The sequence below is a fragment of the Myripristis murdjan genome, chromosome 24 (assembly GCF_902150065.1).
Source record: "Myripristis murdjan chromosome 24, fMyrMur1.1, whole genome shotgun sequence".
Lineage (NCBI taxonomy): Eukaryota > Metazoa > Chordata > Actinopteri > Holocentriformes > Holocentridae > Myripristis > Myripristis murdjan.
Genome location: NC_044003.1, coordinates 16,827,888 through 16,845,655, shown reverse-complemented (window position 1 = coordinate 16,845,655; position 17,768 = coordinate 16,827,888). Strand labels below are relative to the sequence as shown.

Genomic DNA, 17,768 nt, shown 5'->3' with positions numbered 1-17,768 from the left:
AGCTTCATTCATTCTTCCTCAGGGCCACTGGTTCAGATTTAATGAGGAGGAAGGGTGGGCAGCTCAATAGTGTTTTATCTTCACTTAGATACATTTAATAATTTCTGCTAACACCCCCTAGACTGCTTCTCCACTCTTTGTCGACTGGCTGTTTAACCCTAAGAAGCGATGTTTGACGGATTATAATGCCATAATTCTCACAATATTTTATTACTGAGCTTTTTATTTTAAATAACCCACTAATATATCCACATCTTTTTTTTTTTTTTTTTTTTTGATTTGCAAACTACCTCAGACTTAGCTGTTTATTCTCTGGGTTGGACCAGAAATCTGCAGAGCAAGCAGAGAAACTGTGGCAGTTCTGAGGCTCCACCTGCAGATTAAGACCCGTCTGAGGTTCAGTCTGCAGTCAAAACACCTGATGTTCATCATCGTTAGCAATATCAGCTCTGGAGGTGCAGTCCACTTGATGTGCAATTTCTGATTTATCTACAACAGAAGTTGCATCTATCAGTGAAATCTCTACTGTTCCTCCAGCAACAGAGCCTTTTAGTGTACTGGTGATCGTCTGTTTGCTAGTCTATTTACAGCACCACCTTTAACAGTAGACCAACTAGTGTTCCAACTAAAGTAGAACCTCTGGCATTTTATTTACAATAAAACTTTTTATCACCAGTCTGTGCACCACAGAAACACTTGTGGTGTTCAGTAATGCTGTAAAGCCTCACTAGGAGTTCATGACGAATTCTGATAAACGAAACATATTGAAGCATGGGTCCAAAACATATTCAAAACATTGATCGTCCATGAGAACGCATTCAACAAAGCCCTGTGTGCAATCTACAATGTGGTTAAAATGCTGTCAAATATTTGTATCAACAAGGTAATTCAAATGATTAGGCACAATAAATGTTTTCATTTCATACTCCTGTATATTTCGCTCACTAAGCCTGTTTGCATCACTAGTCAGTGTGTGTGTGTGTGTGTTCAGCGGTAATGGTGAGCGGGATACGAGGAGGCAGATAAACAGCTTATCCCAGCTAAAACGTTGAGAGGGATATCAGCTATTATCCAAAATACTCGGTGCATGTAAATGCACTGAGGTTGCCTTTCTGAGGCTAAGAGACGTTCTACTGTCCACAAGCAGAGCAATGGGCTTTTACACAAATAAACCACGGTAACATCACATAGATTCATAAGTGAAAACAAGATACTACTATTGAATTCCACCTAAATATTCAAAACTACATCTAATGCTTTAATATACAGCTTCAATCAGGGATTCTTAAACTTTTTTCTGCCTGGACCCAAACTGAGTAGATGTAGTCTCTTACCCTGGGACCCAGGCTCATTGAAACACACTAATACTCTCATCTTTTAGGGACCCACTGGAAACAGGCTTGTGACCCATTTTGCGTCCCGAGCCAGAGTTTAAGAAACGCTGGTGGTAGAGTAAACATGGAATGAAGGATGATTGTTCTTATAAGCAATGCAAGTAAACAAACAATAAATACAAACAATGTGCTTTATCCATATAGACATATTTACACAAAGTCTTTGGCTTATGAATAAACATCAGCTACAAACTTAAAAAAGAAGAAAAAGAAAAAAAAAATGTGTCGGCCATCAGTGCACAAAACAATTGTGGCATTTGGGTCATTTCCAATTCCATTCAAGAAATAAATGAAAACTGCAAAAGCTTGCTAATGAAAGAGCAATTATTCTCAGCCATTTCCTTGGGTGGATAGGCCAACCTCCTCATACCCAAAATTTGCCAATATTTGAATTTTCAGTTGGTTGAATTGAAAGTGCACTGGGCCCAGCCCTGGAACAAACATGATTAAGGTAATGTCAAATGGTTGCACTGGATACAAAAGCTATTGCGTTAAACAGCAGTTTTACAATTTGGAGTACCTTTTGCTGTCAGAGTTTCTATTCAGTAAATCAGCATTTGATGCTTCAAAAGCAGTAGAGAACAGAAAAAAAAATAATAAATGCTGCTGACAGAAAACAGCTAATAGGGGGTGCAGAACATAGCACTGATGGTTGATATTACATTATATTTTACTGAACACATTCTAGTGAAAATCCTACACAACATTTTTAAATTCTCCACTTCATGTGTTAAAAAAAACCTTCTTGCCTCTGAAAGCCGGATAACCCTAAAATAAGCTTTGTCCGTTGTTCCATTGTCAGTGTTGTTTAAGACACAATATTACCTTGAATGCAAATGTATGTTGATTGAAGTTATTTTTTTTTAACCCATTTTCCTGTTTTATTGTTATCGGACAATCTCCCAGAAATTGGTTATGCCCCCCTCCCATTAAAATGAATGTAGAATAGTGTCTGAAACTGGCTTTAAAATACTCAAATACATAATTGTGATAGGTTTTGACTATTTTGATTATGATATGACCACTGAACTGACCAGAAATATAAGGTGAAGATGATACTGCTGGTGCATGGAGTAGAAAACAGAACCATTCATAGAGTTTGGCTAGGTTGTGTTATGAGCCCCTTGTTCCTGCCCCTTCTGCAAAACTACTGGCTGCAAATACTAATGCAAATACTAATATAAGTGTCCTCTAACACCAGGGTTGAGAACTGAATACATCATAATTAGAACTGAATCCAAAATACCAAGAACACAGTTGAAAGTTTACTGATGATAGCCTGAATGTACCAAGAATAAAGGTAGCTTAATTTTTGCTCTTGAAATATTTGTTCTTTTTTTCCCTCAAAAAAATTTGGAATCAGAACTGACAATTGCTAAAAACTGTGTTCGATAAGCAGAGTCAGGATCAATACAATTGAAATGACACCCCACCTTATCCACCACCATGATGAGTAGAGTTATTCAGAAACTCTCCTGCGCAGGAACACAGGGCTAACACGTCTGTCGTGGAAAACTGTGATATATGATTTCCACACTCTTAATCATTGGCTGCATTTGTAGCTTGCAGGAGGAAGGGAGACATCTACAGTGCATATTGAGTATGGCAGCTGTAACAGCACGAGGCTTAGAGTCCATGGGAGATGCTAAACATCTGAATGGTGCCCAAAACACGCAGGGGCCCACTGGCACTAAAAAAAAAAATAATAAAAAAAAAAAAAAAAACCTGTACAATAGGCATAAAGGAGTTGACAGCTCCCACTGCGCTCCTCTCCTCTCCATCATCCTTCTGTTTAGAAGTCTGAGAGGCAAAACATTTCCCTTTGCTGGATACTAACACACTGAACAACGAGCTGATTTCACTTGTGCTATTTGCCATCCCCAGCTGAACTGATCAAAATGCTATATCACTAGTAGGGACGCAAAATGGATGCTACAGAACGGCCACCGCAGAAGGGAGTTGGGACATCAAGCGAAAGCAAAGGATTAAACACACGGGAGGAGAAAAGTCGCTCTCCTGCTCTTCTCCTCTCCTCCGCCTCCTTCTCTCTCCTTTGTTTTTAGGAGGACTCAATGAACTCCAGTGCGAGGTCGTAGCAGAACCGATACTGCTCCTGTAGACACACACACACACACGTACATGGTGACACACTGGTTGATATGATGGCTGATTCTCATATTTATTTCAGGTTTATATTGAAATAATGAGGTTTAAGTGCAAACTATCTACTTCAATTTGACTTTCAGCCTTTCAGTGGGAAAAACGACCCATGCTGAGCTGATGAAGACACACATCAGACTGTGGATGTTTTAATGGTTTCTCTATTTTCACTTTGTTGCTCCACTTTCAGAGGTTTTTGACAGATCTGCTCTTTCTGTCTACATGATGCATCTAATCATCTCTCTAACTCACCGGAGTATCCACCATATTAGGTTTGCTGTTTCTCAAGCTCTTGACAGCGTGGAAGACGTCGACCACACTCTGTCTCTTTGCCATCTCACACACGATGCTGCTGGCACAGAATACTCCGCTCCGCCCACCACCATTCCTGTAAAGACACACAAACACACATGAACAGAGAGATATGTGACAGAATGAGTGATCACGCATTACTTGATACATGATTTCTCCACAATATACACAATGTTTTGCTGGCATGGAAACCAGACCAGCCTGTTATTAAATTCAGAACATTATGGAACAGACAGACTTGATAATATCTTTACAAATGCAAGCAGGGAAATTGTTGAGACTTGGCAGGAGAGGATGCATTTTTCAAAGAGAACTGTACAGTGGCCTATCAATCTAATTCTGTTGTTGTTACAGTTTAAACGCTATTTGTTCTACAGTAAGTAAGTTCATTATTCATTGGTTAGTTTGTTCCTGCGTGTTTGTGTGTGTGTGTGTGGTTAATTTTTAGGAATGTTTCAATTATCCTAAATTTCAGCCATCTGAAATACTGTGCCTTCATTCCCGGGCGGTTCAGATAATCGAGGTTCTACTGAGGTTGTACTGTGTATATGTACAGAGATAAAGAGAAGGAGAGAAGAGGGTGCACGAGATACCATAACAATGTATGTAAGTGTGTGTGTGTGTGTGTGTGTGTGTGTGTGTGTGTGTGTGTGTGTGTTTGTGTGCGTGTGTGTGTGTGCGTGTACTCACAGGCAGTGCACTATGGTTCTACCCTCTCCCTCCTCTCCCTCACGTTGCCACTGGTCAACTTGCAGGATCAGTTTGAGGAAGGAGCGTTTGGAGGCGGGGATTTCTCTATGCCCCGCCCACCCCAGATACTGGAACTGGCGAACCATCAAGTAGCCTTCCTGGGGCTGTAAGAACAAACAAAAACAGAACACACACACACACTGTTAAGATCAGAGGTTCTCAGTCCCGCTCATCATGGGCCACGAACCCGGCTGGTGTTCTTCTCTAACTGGTAATTCATTACATTGCAATCAGGCTGAGAGACACAAGGGGAAGATCTTGTTGTCTTGTTTTACTGTCATATCGCAATGCCCGGGATCTGTCTATCCAGTAGTCGAGTTGTAAAAAAAATTCAGGGGGGACGGTCAATTTTTGTCACTTGATGAAAAGTGAGGATGGCAGTTTTACAGGAGGGATGATTTTGACCGTTTTTATTTCAGGGGGGATTCCATCCACCCTCATCCACCCTCAACTCGAGTACTGTGTCTATCTATCAATCAAGAACAAAACCAAAAACAAAACAAAACAAAACAAAACCAAAAAAAAAAAAACCAAAAAAAAAACAACCCTCTCCAACTCCACCATCTAAGTCCACTGTGATTCGACTTGTTGACTTTCAGGGGGCAGCCCAAATAATTAATCATTTTAGCAATTTATCTAGTAAAAATCCTTAACATCTAATAATTTCAGCTTCACAGAGACGCTACCAACATCGCCTTACTTTTCTCTGTTCATATCACTGTAAAATTGGGTATTTTTGGCTGCTGGTCAGATTAAGGAAGCAGTTCGAAGCCATCACTTTGGACTCAGCTAAATTGTGATGAGCATACGCCGTTATTTTTGTCACTTTATAGACTCATTAATTGATCCACCATTAAAATAATTGATAGATTATTCCACAAAGAAAATTATCATTAGCTGCAGCTGATAGTATAAAATGTGCTGTCAAATGACTGTGAAAAGGTAAAGTTATAACTTTGGACCCACCCTGGTGAGGTTGCAGACTCTGAAGAGCCTACTGATAACATCACAATCCATGGAGCAGGACATACACTCCACCTGGACTGGTCCATAACGCAGCATGCCCTCCTCTGGCCAGTATTGGGGACAACCCTTGACAGATTAAGACAGAATACAATATGTATGGTGCAAAATGTAAAAAGAAGCTTTTACAGAGCTGAAAAATGCCTGAGTTACATAGTCAAAGGCCTGATCTGCTTTTGTCAGGTTTTGTTATATTGTGCCAGAGTGTTTTCCTATCAGTGCCTGCACTACATTACACTTGCTTGCACTACATCTGCTTGCTGTCAATCATCTGACATCTAGAGGAAGTAATGGAAGTGTCCACCAGGGAATAATCCCTGCCTGTAAACATTACTGTCACATCCATATCCTCTTACCTAGTGCAGTTTCAAGCTATTTTGAAACAGTAAAGTAACCAACATCTCAAATAATCCATGGAGGGTGTAAACTACATGTAGACATTTGAGTTGTAAATAAGATAAAACTTTAAAAGACACTGGTATCTTTGTCCAAGAGCTGCTAAAAACCTAAGCCTGCCAGGAATAAAAATCTGCATTAAACAGTGTACATATGTAGTTTTTCAGATTGGCTGGACAATGGAAAGATTTTAAATGACAACTTCAATTCAGCTGTAACCCAAACCCTAAACCCTTATCCTTCTTAGTGTCTGCCCAGCTGTCCGTGTAACTGTGTATTTGTTTCTATGTATGTCAACACAGATATTTTAGTGTAAGTGAAATACCTGAGCCAGATCAATTTCATTCAGCATCACCAGACTGGTACAACCGTAGTCGTAAACCAGACGCCAGAAGTCTTTGACGGTGTTAGGCAAAGGATGCTGGGTAACGATGAATGCAGCTGGTTGTCTGTAGCTCTGCAGGTATGAGAAAACAAAAATGATGTCACCTCCTCCGTACACAGTGGTGCCATTTTTCTCTCCACGTGGACACTTCAAAAACTGTATTTGAATGCAACAGTAACATTAGTAGACTGGACATATGAATCAAATAGTGAAATGTTTTGGTTTTCACACACATCCTTCACATGTTTTTATTTTGTGACTGACATCTTTCTCTCACTCAAGTCACAAACACACACTTGCAAGTGCGCATATACACACACGAGTACAGAGTGGGGACACTGCAGGCTACGGGATATGATACGGCAAGCTTATGAGTAATGTGTGGTCACATGATCATGCAGTGCGTTTATCAAATATGAGGGTGAGGGGCATGCATTTGACAACCTGCCTGGCACTGACAAATACACTGAACAATCTACATGTACCGATATCGGGTGTGGGGTCAATTAACTCCCTGTTCAGTATTTCAGGAAACTTAGTTTCTTCAAAGTTTACATACTAAAAAAAAACATCTGGTATAAACATTTGACACTTATAACCCTCTAAAAATATCTGAGAAAAATCCAGTAATACTAGTACACGCAGACATGTAGTTTCTCTTTCCATTTTTAAACTCACTGAAGCTGAAGTGAACTGAGCCCAACTCACCCTGAATGAAAATGTCTGTTTAAATGTGCGGCACTGGTGTGAATGATTTTTGTAATGGAGGCAGTTACGTCATGAGACAAGTCTAATAATGAGAGGGTCCGGGTCAGGGGTCTGGGGTAGGGTTCAGGATTAGGGTGTAAATGGCTGTGCTAAGCATGAACCTGGTGACAGAAAGACACTGAAGCCATGAAACAAATCCAGTATCAGAGATTTGAATTAAAATCCCATTACCTGGAACTCTTCTGACAGCTTGTTTAGAGAGAGGCCAAAGGTAAGTATATCTTTTTAAATATTGGACTGAATTATTTACTTATTCCTAACTTAAACCAGGTTATTCTGGGATGTTCTGAGATTTTTTTGTGTTTTAATCCTGATCATGAACTTTGTCACATGTCCATACCCCTCCCCTTCCCATCTTTCCTGTGTCTGCACTGTATACTTTTTATTAAAACAGAAATGCTCTACAACATCAGCTGGCAATTATAACTGACAAACTCGTGATCTGATACTGATATCTTACCTTATATCTCAACCTATTCAATCACTTTATTGTGCAACTCATGGTAAATGGGCAACATGTTGATGCAATGTCAGTTGTTGCCAATGTAAAACTGTCCGCGAGGCAATGTCCTGAAACCCTGAGGTTGTAAGAGATTTGTTGATGGCCAGACAGCCTTTCAGGGCCTGGATCGTTTTCAGTGAGCTGGCCAGAGAAGCTAGTGGTCTTTTCAGAACCTGGATTTGTCTCTAGCCTTCTGCTGCTAAAACCACAAACACAGCATCACACAAACGGGGAGGGGAGTCTGTGCGTGTGTGTGTGTGTGTGTGTGTGTGTGTGTGTGTGTGTGTGTGTGTGTGTATATGTGTGTGTGTGTGTGTGTGCGTGCGCACTGCCTGTGTAGTGTATACATACATACTGTATATTTGCACGTACATGTGTATCTCTGTGTCTAAATTTGTGTGTACCCTGTTAAAAGAATACATCATTTTCAACAAATTTGGTCAAATTTGGTTGAAGTTTGGGATGACAGACATCATATATTATGTTTTTTAACGTCTCACATGGTAGAAGAGTCTATTTGCACATGAACTCCCACATGATGTGAGTTATCCCAAACTACCCTCGCTAGATGTGTTGAAAATAATACATCCTTTTTGTATGTGCATATGAATGTTATAGACTTACATCCATCAGAGCAGCATTGATGTAGTTGCTGCTCTCTCCATCTATCGTAATGAGGAAAGGCAGGCATCTATCAGGAGGAAGGCCATCCATAAAGCGATTCTTCTCCTGGTTTCTAGGCAACAATGCGATGCTGCAGTCTTCTGGCTGAGGCTGGGGAGTCACCGAGTTTAATGTCTGGACGGAAAGAGAGAGACAAAGCAGGTTTGCTTGAAGCTAATGGTGTGGACTTCTCAGGCTCCTAAAAATCTTCCCTTTCCCTTCAAGGCTTTAGTTTGAGACTGTTTGAGACCAAGTTAGATCAATTTCATTCAGCATCACCAGACTGGTACAACCGTAGTCGTAAACCAGACACCAGACCAGTCGTAAACTGGTCACATGGAGAGAAAATAAATCCATCTGCAAATCTGCACTCTCTCAGTTTGCGGAGATGCATAAAATATATGTTTGAACTATGAATCCGATGTGTACAGATTTGTGAACTGAAAGTTCAGATTTGCACATGGATTTATTTTTTCTACTATGTAACCCTTGGTGATTCTGCAGGATTCAAAGTTGAATGCCAAGAAGACTAAATCACACAAATCCCAAAATCACCTGAAAACTGGTGTCGAAAAATGCCTATATGGTATATCTGCCTACAAAAATGAGGTTTTATGTGTGAAAAACACAGCAACAAAAAAACAAATGAAAAACAAAACAAAACAAAACAATGGAAATTAAAAGTGTTGACTTGCTTGTATGTTAGAGTTAAGTGCTAAAGCTAAGGGTTAAGGTAATGGGATAAAAGTTAAGGGTTAAGATTAAATGTTAAAGTTAGGGTTACAGGTTAAGGGATGCAGTTAGGAGTTATGATTAAGGGTCAAGCTGAGGTCTTACCTGGAACTCATCCTTCAGATGCGAGGAGTTGGTCTGGGAGTCGATGCGGATCAGCTCATAGAACGCAGCTTTAAACTCACACACTGGTATGGCTGTTTCTCCACACAGACAGGCCTCTAATATGGCATCATGGATGAATATATATTGTTCCTGCAAACAAAATGTAAAACATACATATCATACACACACACACACACACACACACACACATGCGTGCATGCACACAATGCACAGACAAAGCACATCCCTCCTTAGCAGACACTGTAACACACACATTTTGATTTTATCACTTTAATATCAGCGTGTGACTGAATGGAGATGAAGATGATGACTTTGAGATGAAATGGAATGATGAGCGTGCATGCATGTTTCAAGGTTTGGTTTATTTCACTTTCTGTTTAGGGATATAAAAGTTTTCATACTTGTATTGATGTGTTTAAACTTTTTTTTTTTTTTTTTTTTAAACTCCTGGAATGTTTTCTGAGTATTGTTGGCTGCTGGGAAGGGACAGCATTAGTTATTCACTGATCAGAGAATTTTACAACATTCATCTTTAGCTTGCTTTTGTATGCTCGAGTGTTCAATGTATTAGACTGTGGATACTGACGGGTTCCAACTTGCTCATGTTGGGCTGGGTTTGGACAAAAATGTTTGGGTTTGGTTCAGTCACGTCAGCGTTAGTGAAACTCTAGTGTAAAATAAATAAAATGATAGACCAACAGTCTGCTCTGGGAAAATTCCTGTACAGTGCTGGAGTTTCCGTGACAACGCTGAAGGCAACACGTAGGCTATTTAAGGTGGTAAATGTGACCTAGTGATGGAGGACAAGCAAAATCTCGGGCTTGGGTCGGGTTCAGACACACAAAAAAAAGAACGCCTATTGGGTTCAGTTCAGGCTTGGTTACTATGCTCCCGTCTCAGGTCAGGTTCACACAAAAATATGTCAGCTGATCCACACTCTACAGTGTTTGTACCTATGTGACAGTATATTTATAAGCTAATATAAATAGAGAGGAACACTGTGATTATTTAGTCTACCTTAGAAAAATAGATTACTTTTCTATAACAAACATTTGCCACTGTGTGTGGGGGCAACCTTCTGTGTTGGGCCTTTAAAACATTGCTAGGCTACTGAGCTTTGGTTTCAATGAGGAAGGATCTGGTCAACAAAAAACAGTAAATTAAGGAAAGTAAAAGTTGTGATTGTCCTTTATGGTTCAGTGAGGATTTTGTCAATAGATTTTTGGCAGACGGCAGCTAATTACCTCTCTCTGCAGTGTGTTGAATGGTTATCCATCCTCAGTCACTGAAAAATAATGGTGTCTGTCACTGAATTTATGGCAGGCGCTGTCTGTCTAACATGCTTTGTTGTCATTACTTAGAGATCGTCTGAACCCAAAAGCTGGTGTAAAGAGGCCGTACTGTTCATTATGTTGCTGACTTGTTCCATTAAAGCTTATATTTACTATGTATATGTCCTGAGGTGATGTTTTAATGAATGGATCCTAATGGCAATGGATGGTTGTGTGAGGCTGGTGGATTGCTGATATGAAATGAATGGATAGTGGATGGTAGTTACCTGAGTCTGTACCATGTTCATGGCTGGGGTGTGATGGTGAATGTTAGGTGTGTGTATGCGCATTCAGAGATGTAGATGTCAATGGATGATGGGTAATGTAGTCACCTCAGTCTGTACCATGTTGATCCTCCTGGAGCGTAGGGCCTTCACACAGTTATAGATATCCACCACTCCTTCTCTCTCGGCCATGTCCAGCATGATGTCAATTACTATGAAACAGCCCGTACGCCCTGCGCCAGCACTAGAGAGAGAGAGAGAGAGAGAGAGACAGAGAAAGAGAGAGAGAGAGAGAGAGAGAGAGAGAGAGCGAGTGAGATGATTTACTGCTAATCATTACCTCAACATTAACCGAACTTGAGATATTGTCTGCTCTACATACTGACAGTAAGTAATAGTTATGACGTGTGCCTGTCAGTTTAACACTTGTGGTATAGTGCGTTGGTGTGCAGGTTTGTACCTGCAGTGGACCACAATAGGCCCAGCAGAGGGTGGATTGGAGATTTTGACTCTGCGGATGAAGGAAAGTAGTCCTGTGGCGTGATACGGAACTCCGTGGTCAGGCCAGCCAGTGAAGTGGAACTGCTTGACCTCCCGCAACTCGTTGAAACCACGCTGAGCGAGGACAAAGGGATTGTTTAGTTACATTTCTGTCATTTTTGTCAAGTTTACATGTATATGGTACCCCTAAGCCCCCCAAACAACAAAAACACTAACAACAACAAATGTGACAACTTTAAATAATGTATACCACACAGAGGGAGACAAATCACAACCTCAACTGGTTTCACTTTCAGTTTGCTACAAAAACGAAATAACAACTCCCCAGCAGCTCAATGAAATTAGGATTCTGTGTCAAAAATGTTTAAGACCATATTTACTAGTGGCACTTGGCAACTGCACAGGTCTACAGAATCCCATCTGCATAACAGATGTTAGAAAAGAAAGATAAAGAAAAAAAAAGGTTTCTACTCACCCTCTCCAAAGTAAACGTCCGAACAACGTATTCAGCCAGAGGTTCCACCTCCACAAAGGTCACCTTGAAGTCCCCATACACCTCTGCATCATCTGGCCAATACTTGTAGCACTTCACCTGGTAAAAATAAAATTTAACAATCTTTTAGCAAATAGGAGGTGTATAATATGATAAAAAAAAGTCTCCCAACACCTGCACCAAGTGGCAAAATACAGGTTAGAAGAGTAGAACAGCAGACTAATGTATGTCACTAACAGCTTGGCGCTGGCTATTTTATGTGTTTTGAAAATTGAATATCCAACACTTGCAAACAATAACACATTGTCTAGAGAATATATTAGTGCAGAGAAAAAAAACAATACAACTATACAAGTGCAGAAAAATACCAGGGTCACAACAGAGTCACAAAATAATCACACTAATAATCAGAGAATATTACTTCAATTTGTGCTATCACTGACATTCGCAAAAGTATTATCATCATAAGCACTAACTTATGACGATCAATGCAAAACAAAACTGTGAGCAGCAGAAGTGAAGAGAGACACTTACCCTCCCAACCTCCACCAGATTGGTGACCATGACGATGCAGGCTGACTGTTCCTGCCATACCATCCTCCAGAAGTCATACACTGTCTCATGAACTGGACCTACACACACACACACACACACACACACACACACACACACACACACACAAACACATATACATATTGAATCCCTCCAGGACTGTGTATGGTCGTAACACCTCCTGTATCACTGTATTTATACAGAGTTTGTTTTTAACATGTGTGTGATGGTGTGTGCAGTATCTTACCCTGAGTAGCAATGTAGTGACTTGGTCTCTGGTAGCCCTGAGAAGACAACACAGCACCATGAAACAACAACTTTAACAAACTCAATCTGCTGTGAAAGTGCATGTGTCACTTTATGAAATGTTAAAATTAGAGGTAAAAAATAAATAAATAAACAAACATAGAGACCCGCCTTGTGCCAGCTGGAGACATCCACAATGTTTATTTGCAACTCTGAAAGAGTCAGCCCTTAGAACTGATCTGTTTTGTGACAGCTGTGAAAACTTTTTTATGTGGTAAATTAGACTATAATAGAAACTAAGGCATAACAGTATCTCTATTTTTATAGTCAGGTCACAAAACTGTGGTTCCTGTAGGCTATTCAAGTTTGACAACAGTGCCAGTTAGATCTTTCGAAAGTGGGGCATTCAGTCATGATACTGTTATGAGGGTCACTTGTACACTAAACATTTAAAAATTTCAAAAGATAAGGCTGCAACAAAAGCGCCCATAGTAAAACCAAACCCTCCAAAAACTATAGGCAACGTTGCATGCTGCATTTTGCTCTGTCTATTGTTGCCAGTCACCATGACAACGTATACCTGTTCCTTCAACAACTGTCGGGTGTGCCAGGTGCTATGACAACCTTCAGGCATGTGCAGGATTTCTTGATGGCAACATGATGAAAATAGGGAACACAGATATGCAAATGTACAGCGGTAGTGAGAGGAATGGGAGGATGGAGGAAGGGAGAGATCATTCATGCAGCAGAGACCCCAGCAAATGGGTGGACATATGAATGCATGAATGGATGCATGTAAGGATAAAATTAATGGATGTATACATAATCACATGTATGGTTGAAGGGGATGAGTGAGAGAATCCACAGTGATACTTACATCCCTGTACAGCCAAATCTACAGCCCAAGCCACAGGCAGAAAGAACGAGTGGAAGAAAGAAAGAAAGAAAGAAAGCACAACAATGTCAGTGAGTGTCAATCAGAAAAAGAAAAGCTGCATTGAAAAAAATGGGAGTTTGAATAGGACATGCAGAAAAAAAAACATGGTCTGGAACTTAGAGATAGAATGAACAGAAAGGAGACTTCCTGATGTGTCAAAACAATTTCCATCAAAGCACTTAACAGCCAACGTACAATAAGGCTTTCAAGCCAAACACTCAGAAAGCTGATTTGTTACAATGACAAAGCCGTTATTTCAGAAAAAAAATAAATAAAACATTTAATAATTTTGTTGATATTCTAGTTTTCTGAGTCTCAGGCTGTGTCCGCATTGAAAACAAGGCTGCCAAGGCAGTTACTCCAAAATCTCTGAGGTGAGCTTGATACAGCAGGAAGTGTCCTCTCTGACCATCCTAGTTCTAGGTTGATGTGAGTGGTAGGCATGCATATAACCGCTGTAATGGTAGCTGATGGTAATACAGCAAGGCGTGCTGAAAGCAGCATTAGCATTTAAAACAGCACAATGTGAGAAACCAACATGCAGAAGATTGTTGTAAAGGTGAGAGGAGAGTGGAGACGTGGAAACAGCAAAAGATGACTGGATGGATGGATGACTGGAAGGATGGAGGGGGTGGAAGACTGATAGCTAAGTAGACAAAAATGAACAGATAGACAGGGATGGATGATAGATAGATGAAATGGTGTGCGGTTGTCCCTTGAATGTCTTTATTACTGGGCAACTTGCAGTGACAGTGACTTCAAATGTTGACTAAATCAATTAATCACTGATCTAGAAATGTCAAAACTAATGACAAACGCCTATCACCAGTTCCCAGAGCCCAAAGTGACGCCTTCAAATTGCTTCCTTAGTTTGACCAGCAGCCAAAACATAAAACTGAGGAAAGCAAGCAATGCTTGGTATTTCTGAAGCTACGACCAGCAAATATTTGGCATTTTTCTTAATAAATGACAAAAACAATCAATGATCAAAATTACAGTTGATTAATTTTCTGTTGATCAGTTGTAATATCAACATCAGATAAATATCTAAAATATAAGCCTAATTTCAATGTGCTGTATTGCTAAATGGGTACATTGATGGCAGACGAATGGACAATTTGACAAATTCAGAATGGATGGATAAATGGATAAATGGAGGTTTGAGAGAGAGATAGAGGACTTGACCCATGGTAAAGAGAGATGTGTGTATGGTCTGATTCAGGGATGGCTGGATGTATAAAGTGATAAAATGAATGACTGGAAGACGCGATAAAGGTATAGAGGCCTGACATACGAGCGAGGGGGTGTGGTTTCGTTGGTTTCGTTGGGAGCCAATAGTAGCGTTCGATGCGTTTCCACTTACATCGATGTAGTTGGCGTTGATGTAGTCAGAGGAGGGGTCATCTTCTATGGGCTGGAGAATAACCCTCGAATGGTCATCTAAAGACAGAGAGAAAGAGAGAGAGAGAGAGAGAGACAAAACAAAGAAACAAAGTGAGAGAGAGAGAAACAGAACAGACATGATTAATTTTAGGGCTGCAAATGGCATTGGTGTGGTTTGATTAATGTATTTGTAGTGCTTACCTCAAACAGTCAAACTGAGATAGGAATAGTTTATTTTCACTAAAATTTAATTGACCAGAAATAGTTGTGATGAAAAACAGTATGTGTGGTATTAATCAACACCACTTTGAATCTATTTGTCAGTGGTCAAGTATGACATCTAAACAACTAAAATATTAAAAATCAGTTTAAAAATGTGTCAGTGGCTTAATGAAAGTCAATTTGAAGGTCCAGAGTATAAAAAGTTTGAAAAATTATTGAAAACTGTGGTTCTTGGTGCGATGCTTACATGCTATGATGTTCCCATAGCGGTTCTTGGTGCGGTTCTGCTCCTTCTTAGCCACATCCCAGGAGGCTGACTGGCCCTCGAAGAAACTCTGCAACACCAACAACAGACAAAAAAATAATAAAGAAAATTATGCATCATGCAGCTACAATGAAATTATTATTTTATTCTATTCACTGCATAATCTGTCAAAATGCTAAAAGTCATGTAAAAAGGCCCCAAAGTCCTTTGATTGTTTAAAATACCCTCAAATCAAATTTCACACTCACACTAATTGTGTTATTTGAATGTAGAGCCAAAACATCACAGTATCGCTGTTGAGATGTTTGTTATGTATAAATAAATATGTATAAAGTACAACATTTCCACCACCACTGTATTTGCTCCTGCTGTCACCACAGTAAGATAGGTACTATTGTTACAGCAAACCGTTGCTTATAATACATGTACTAATTATAATAATCTTACTTCATATTCCTCCTTGAAGCCATAGCTGTCAGATGTTTTCATTAAGTTGATGTGCTGTAGGAGGTCAGCCACTCTGATAGCAGGGTGGAGTTGTCCTGTCTGATAGGGAGACTCAGTTCCTTCACAGTGATACCGAGGGACATCCAACAACCGGCTGTTCTCTGCTGCAGAACCACTGTGATTCTCATCTATAAGACCAGAGAAAAATGTTGGTTAGAGGGTCAGTCACTCATTCACTTAATCACTCATTTATTGGGTATTTCTTTATCATTCATTTACCCATGCCTTCTGTCTACGTTTCCTGAAAGCAGGGTTTTTCATTGTCCTGGTTGGCACCCACCATTGAGTTGCAGCAAGATTAAAATGGGCCCAAAAGTCATTGTGCAGAACAAGCTGATTGGTTCTGAATGATAAATCCCATTGTCAAAGGCTTCCAAAGGGCCTTTAACTTAAGTCAGGTTGAATAAAACAATGTACGCTTATTGATTAGTAGCTAAGAAATAAAATCAATTTTGCTGTCTTGTAAATTTGTGGGTCTCCAGAGAGATGCCATGAGAATCAGTGCCTGAAGGAAATACTTCATCCTCCACTAACCTAATAAACCGTTGGATACACGGTTTGACTGTTTTCCCTTATCTATACTTACCAGTTATTGGAACTAGAAGTCAAGGCAGCAGAAAGAGAGAGAAGCAGAGGTTTAGTAAGATGCAGGATAGCTTAATTTGCTGGTCAGTCTGCACTTAAACTAAAGGTTAATTTGACTGCTATGGTCAGTATACAAAGAGCTCAAAGTATTTGCACATGATGCATGATACACACATACAGCACAGTAGATGGCACTATGGCAAATGACTGGAGCATGACTAACAACCATCAAAAGCAACAACATAAACAAAAACAACACATCAACGACAATTAAAACAACCATGTCTACGTGAAGATAAAGATGTTTTGTCAAATAGGCATGGCATCAAACAGAAAGCCATTCCATTAATAAATAAAATATGCTGACCAGTAAGGTTACTTTGCCATTTTGCAACAAAACACTGCAACATAAGGCATACAAACAAATACATGGGCTGTGACGTTCAAATAAGTTGCAGTGCTACACTACAGCAGGGATCTGCTGCGCTGCCCTCTAATGGTACCATCTGCCACAGCAAGCTTTAAAAAAACACTTATTCAGGAACTGCTGCGTCCACTGTTTGCTTTACTCTCTCAACTAAATAAAAGAAAAAAGGGCTGAATCAGTGAAAGGTATTACTTTGTATAACATCTGAATTAATATTTATTAAATCTTAGAGCTCTGGAAAAATAATCATGGCATTCTGGAAACTAGCACACTGGAGGCATGTTTGACATAATTAAGGTGCCAAACTGTTGCAGAAGTTCCAGGTGAACCTTTATGTGAGTTGGCAGTGGTAACACACAGATTGACAGGCTGAATAATGGACTAGCTTGGGGTTGCAGCAAAACGGACTGATTTCATCGTCACCGCTGTTTATTAACTGACACTGTTTATTTCATCCAGCTGATGCTTTTCTGTGCTCTGAGGATATGTTAGCTCATTACTGATTGTTAAAGGTTCGTTAAGCCCTCATCAGGCCAATTAACAGTAAACTTGACCTGACACTGCCTCTTAATTCACCACTTCCTGCTACTTCCTCCAAGTCTGTGATGTGATTGGCTGAGACAGAGTGTAACTGTAGCCTTCACTACAAATCAGAGGCAGTGGAACAGGTAGTTAATTAGGATATGTGTGTGTGTGTGTGTGTGCATCGCAGGGTGCTACTCTCACCTTAAGGGCACATTAGAGTTACATCCAACTTGGCAATGCTACAGCTTTCATAATTCAGCCACTAAGACTGGGGCATTAAAGAACCAAACATGTCAAGGGAATGAGGATAATTTCTGTGAAAACACAGATGGTCGGTACTCAAGCAGGGCTCTAGATCC

At 40.1% G+C, this 17,768-nt stretch overlaps 1 protein-coding gene across 3 annotated transcripts in view; it reads right to left on the bottom strand.

Moving 5' to 3' along the window:
- Positions 1–214: 214 nt before the first annotated feature.
- ptprk (protein tyrosine phosphatase receptor type K) overlaps positions 215–17,768 on the bottom strand; it is a 126,828-nt gene continuing 109,274 nt past the window's right edge. For 2 of the 3 annotated variants that reach the window (XM_030046840.1, XM_030046841.1), the window contains 15 exons: positions 15,813–16,000; positions 15,348–15,435; positions 14,859–14,935; positions 12,560–12,596; positions 12,295–12,392; positions 11,743–11,859; positions 11,227–11,381; positions 10,875–11,010; positions 9,191–9,340; positions 8,315–8,488; positions 6,361–6,492; positions 5,583–5,708; positions 4,557–4,720; positions 3,807–3,942; positions 215–3,507 (listed from right to left, as the gene is read on the bottom strand). In XM_030046840.1, coding sequence (XP_029902700.1) covers positions 3,454–3,507; positions 3,807–3,942; positions 4,557–4,720; positions 5,583–5,708; positions 6,361–6,492; positions 8,315–8,488; positions 9,191–9,340; positions 10,875–11,010; positions 11,227–11,381; positions 11,743–11,859; positions 12,295–12,392; positions 12,560–12,596; positions 14,859–14,935; positions 15,348–15,435; positions 15,813–16,000 — 1,832 coding nt within the window. In that variant the 3' untranslated portion in view covers positions 215–3,453. Of the gene's footprint in view, positions 3,508–3,806; positions 3,943–4,556; positions 4,721–5,582; positions 5,709–6,360; positions 6,493–8,314; positions 8,489–9,190; positions 9,341–10,874; positions 11,011–11,226; positions 11,382–11,742; positions 11,860–12,294; positions 12,393–12,559; positions 12,597–13,435; positions 13,454–14,789; positions 14,936–15,347; positions 15,436–15,812; positions 16,001–16,458; positions 16,471–17,768 lie in introns of all 3 variants that reach the window. The other variant, XM_030046839.1, reaches the window with a different exon arrangement.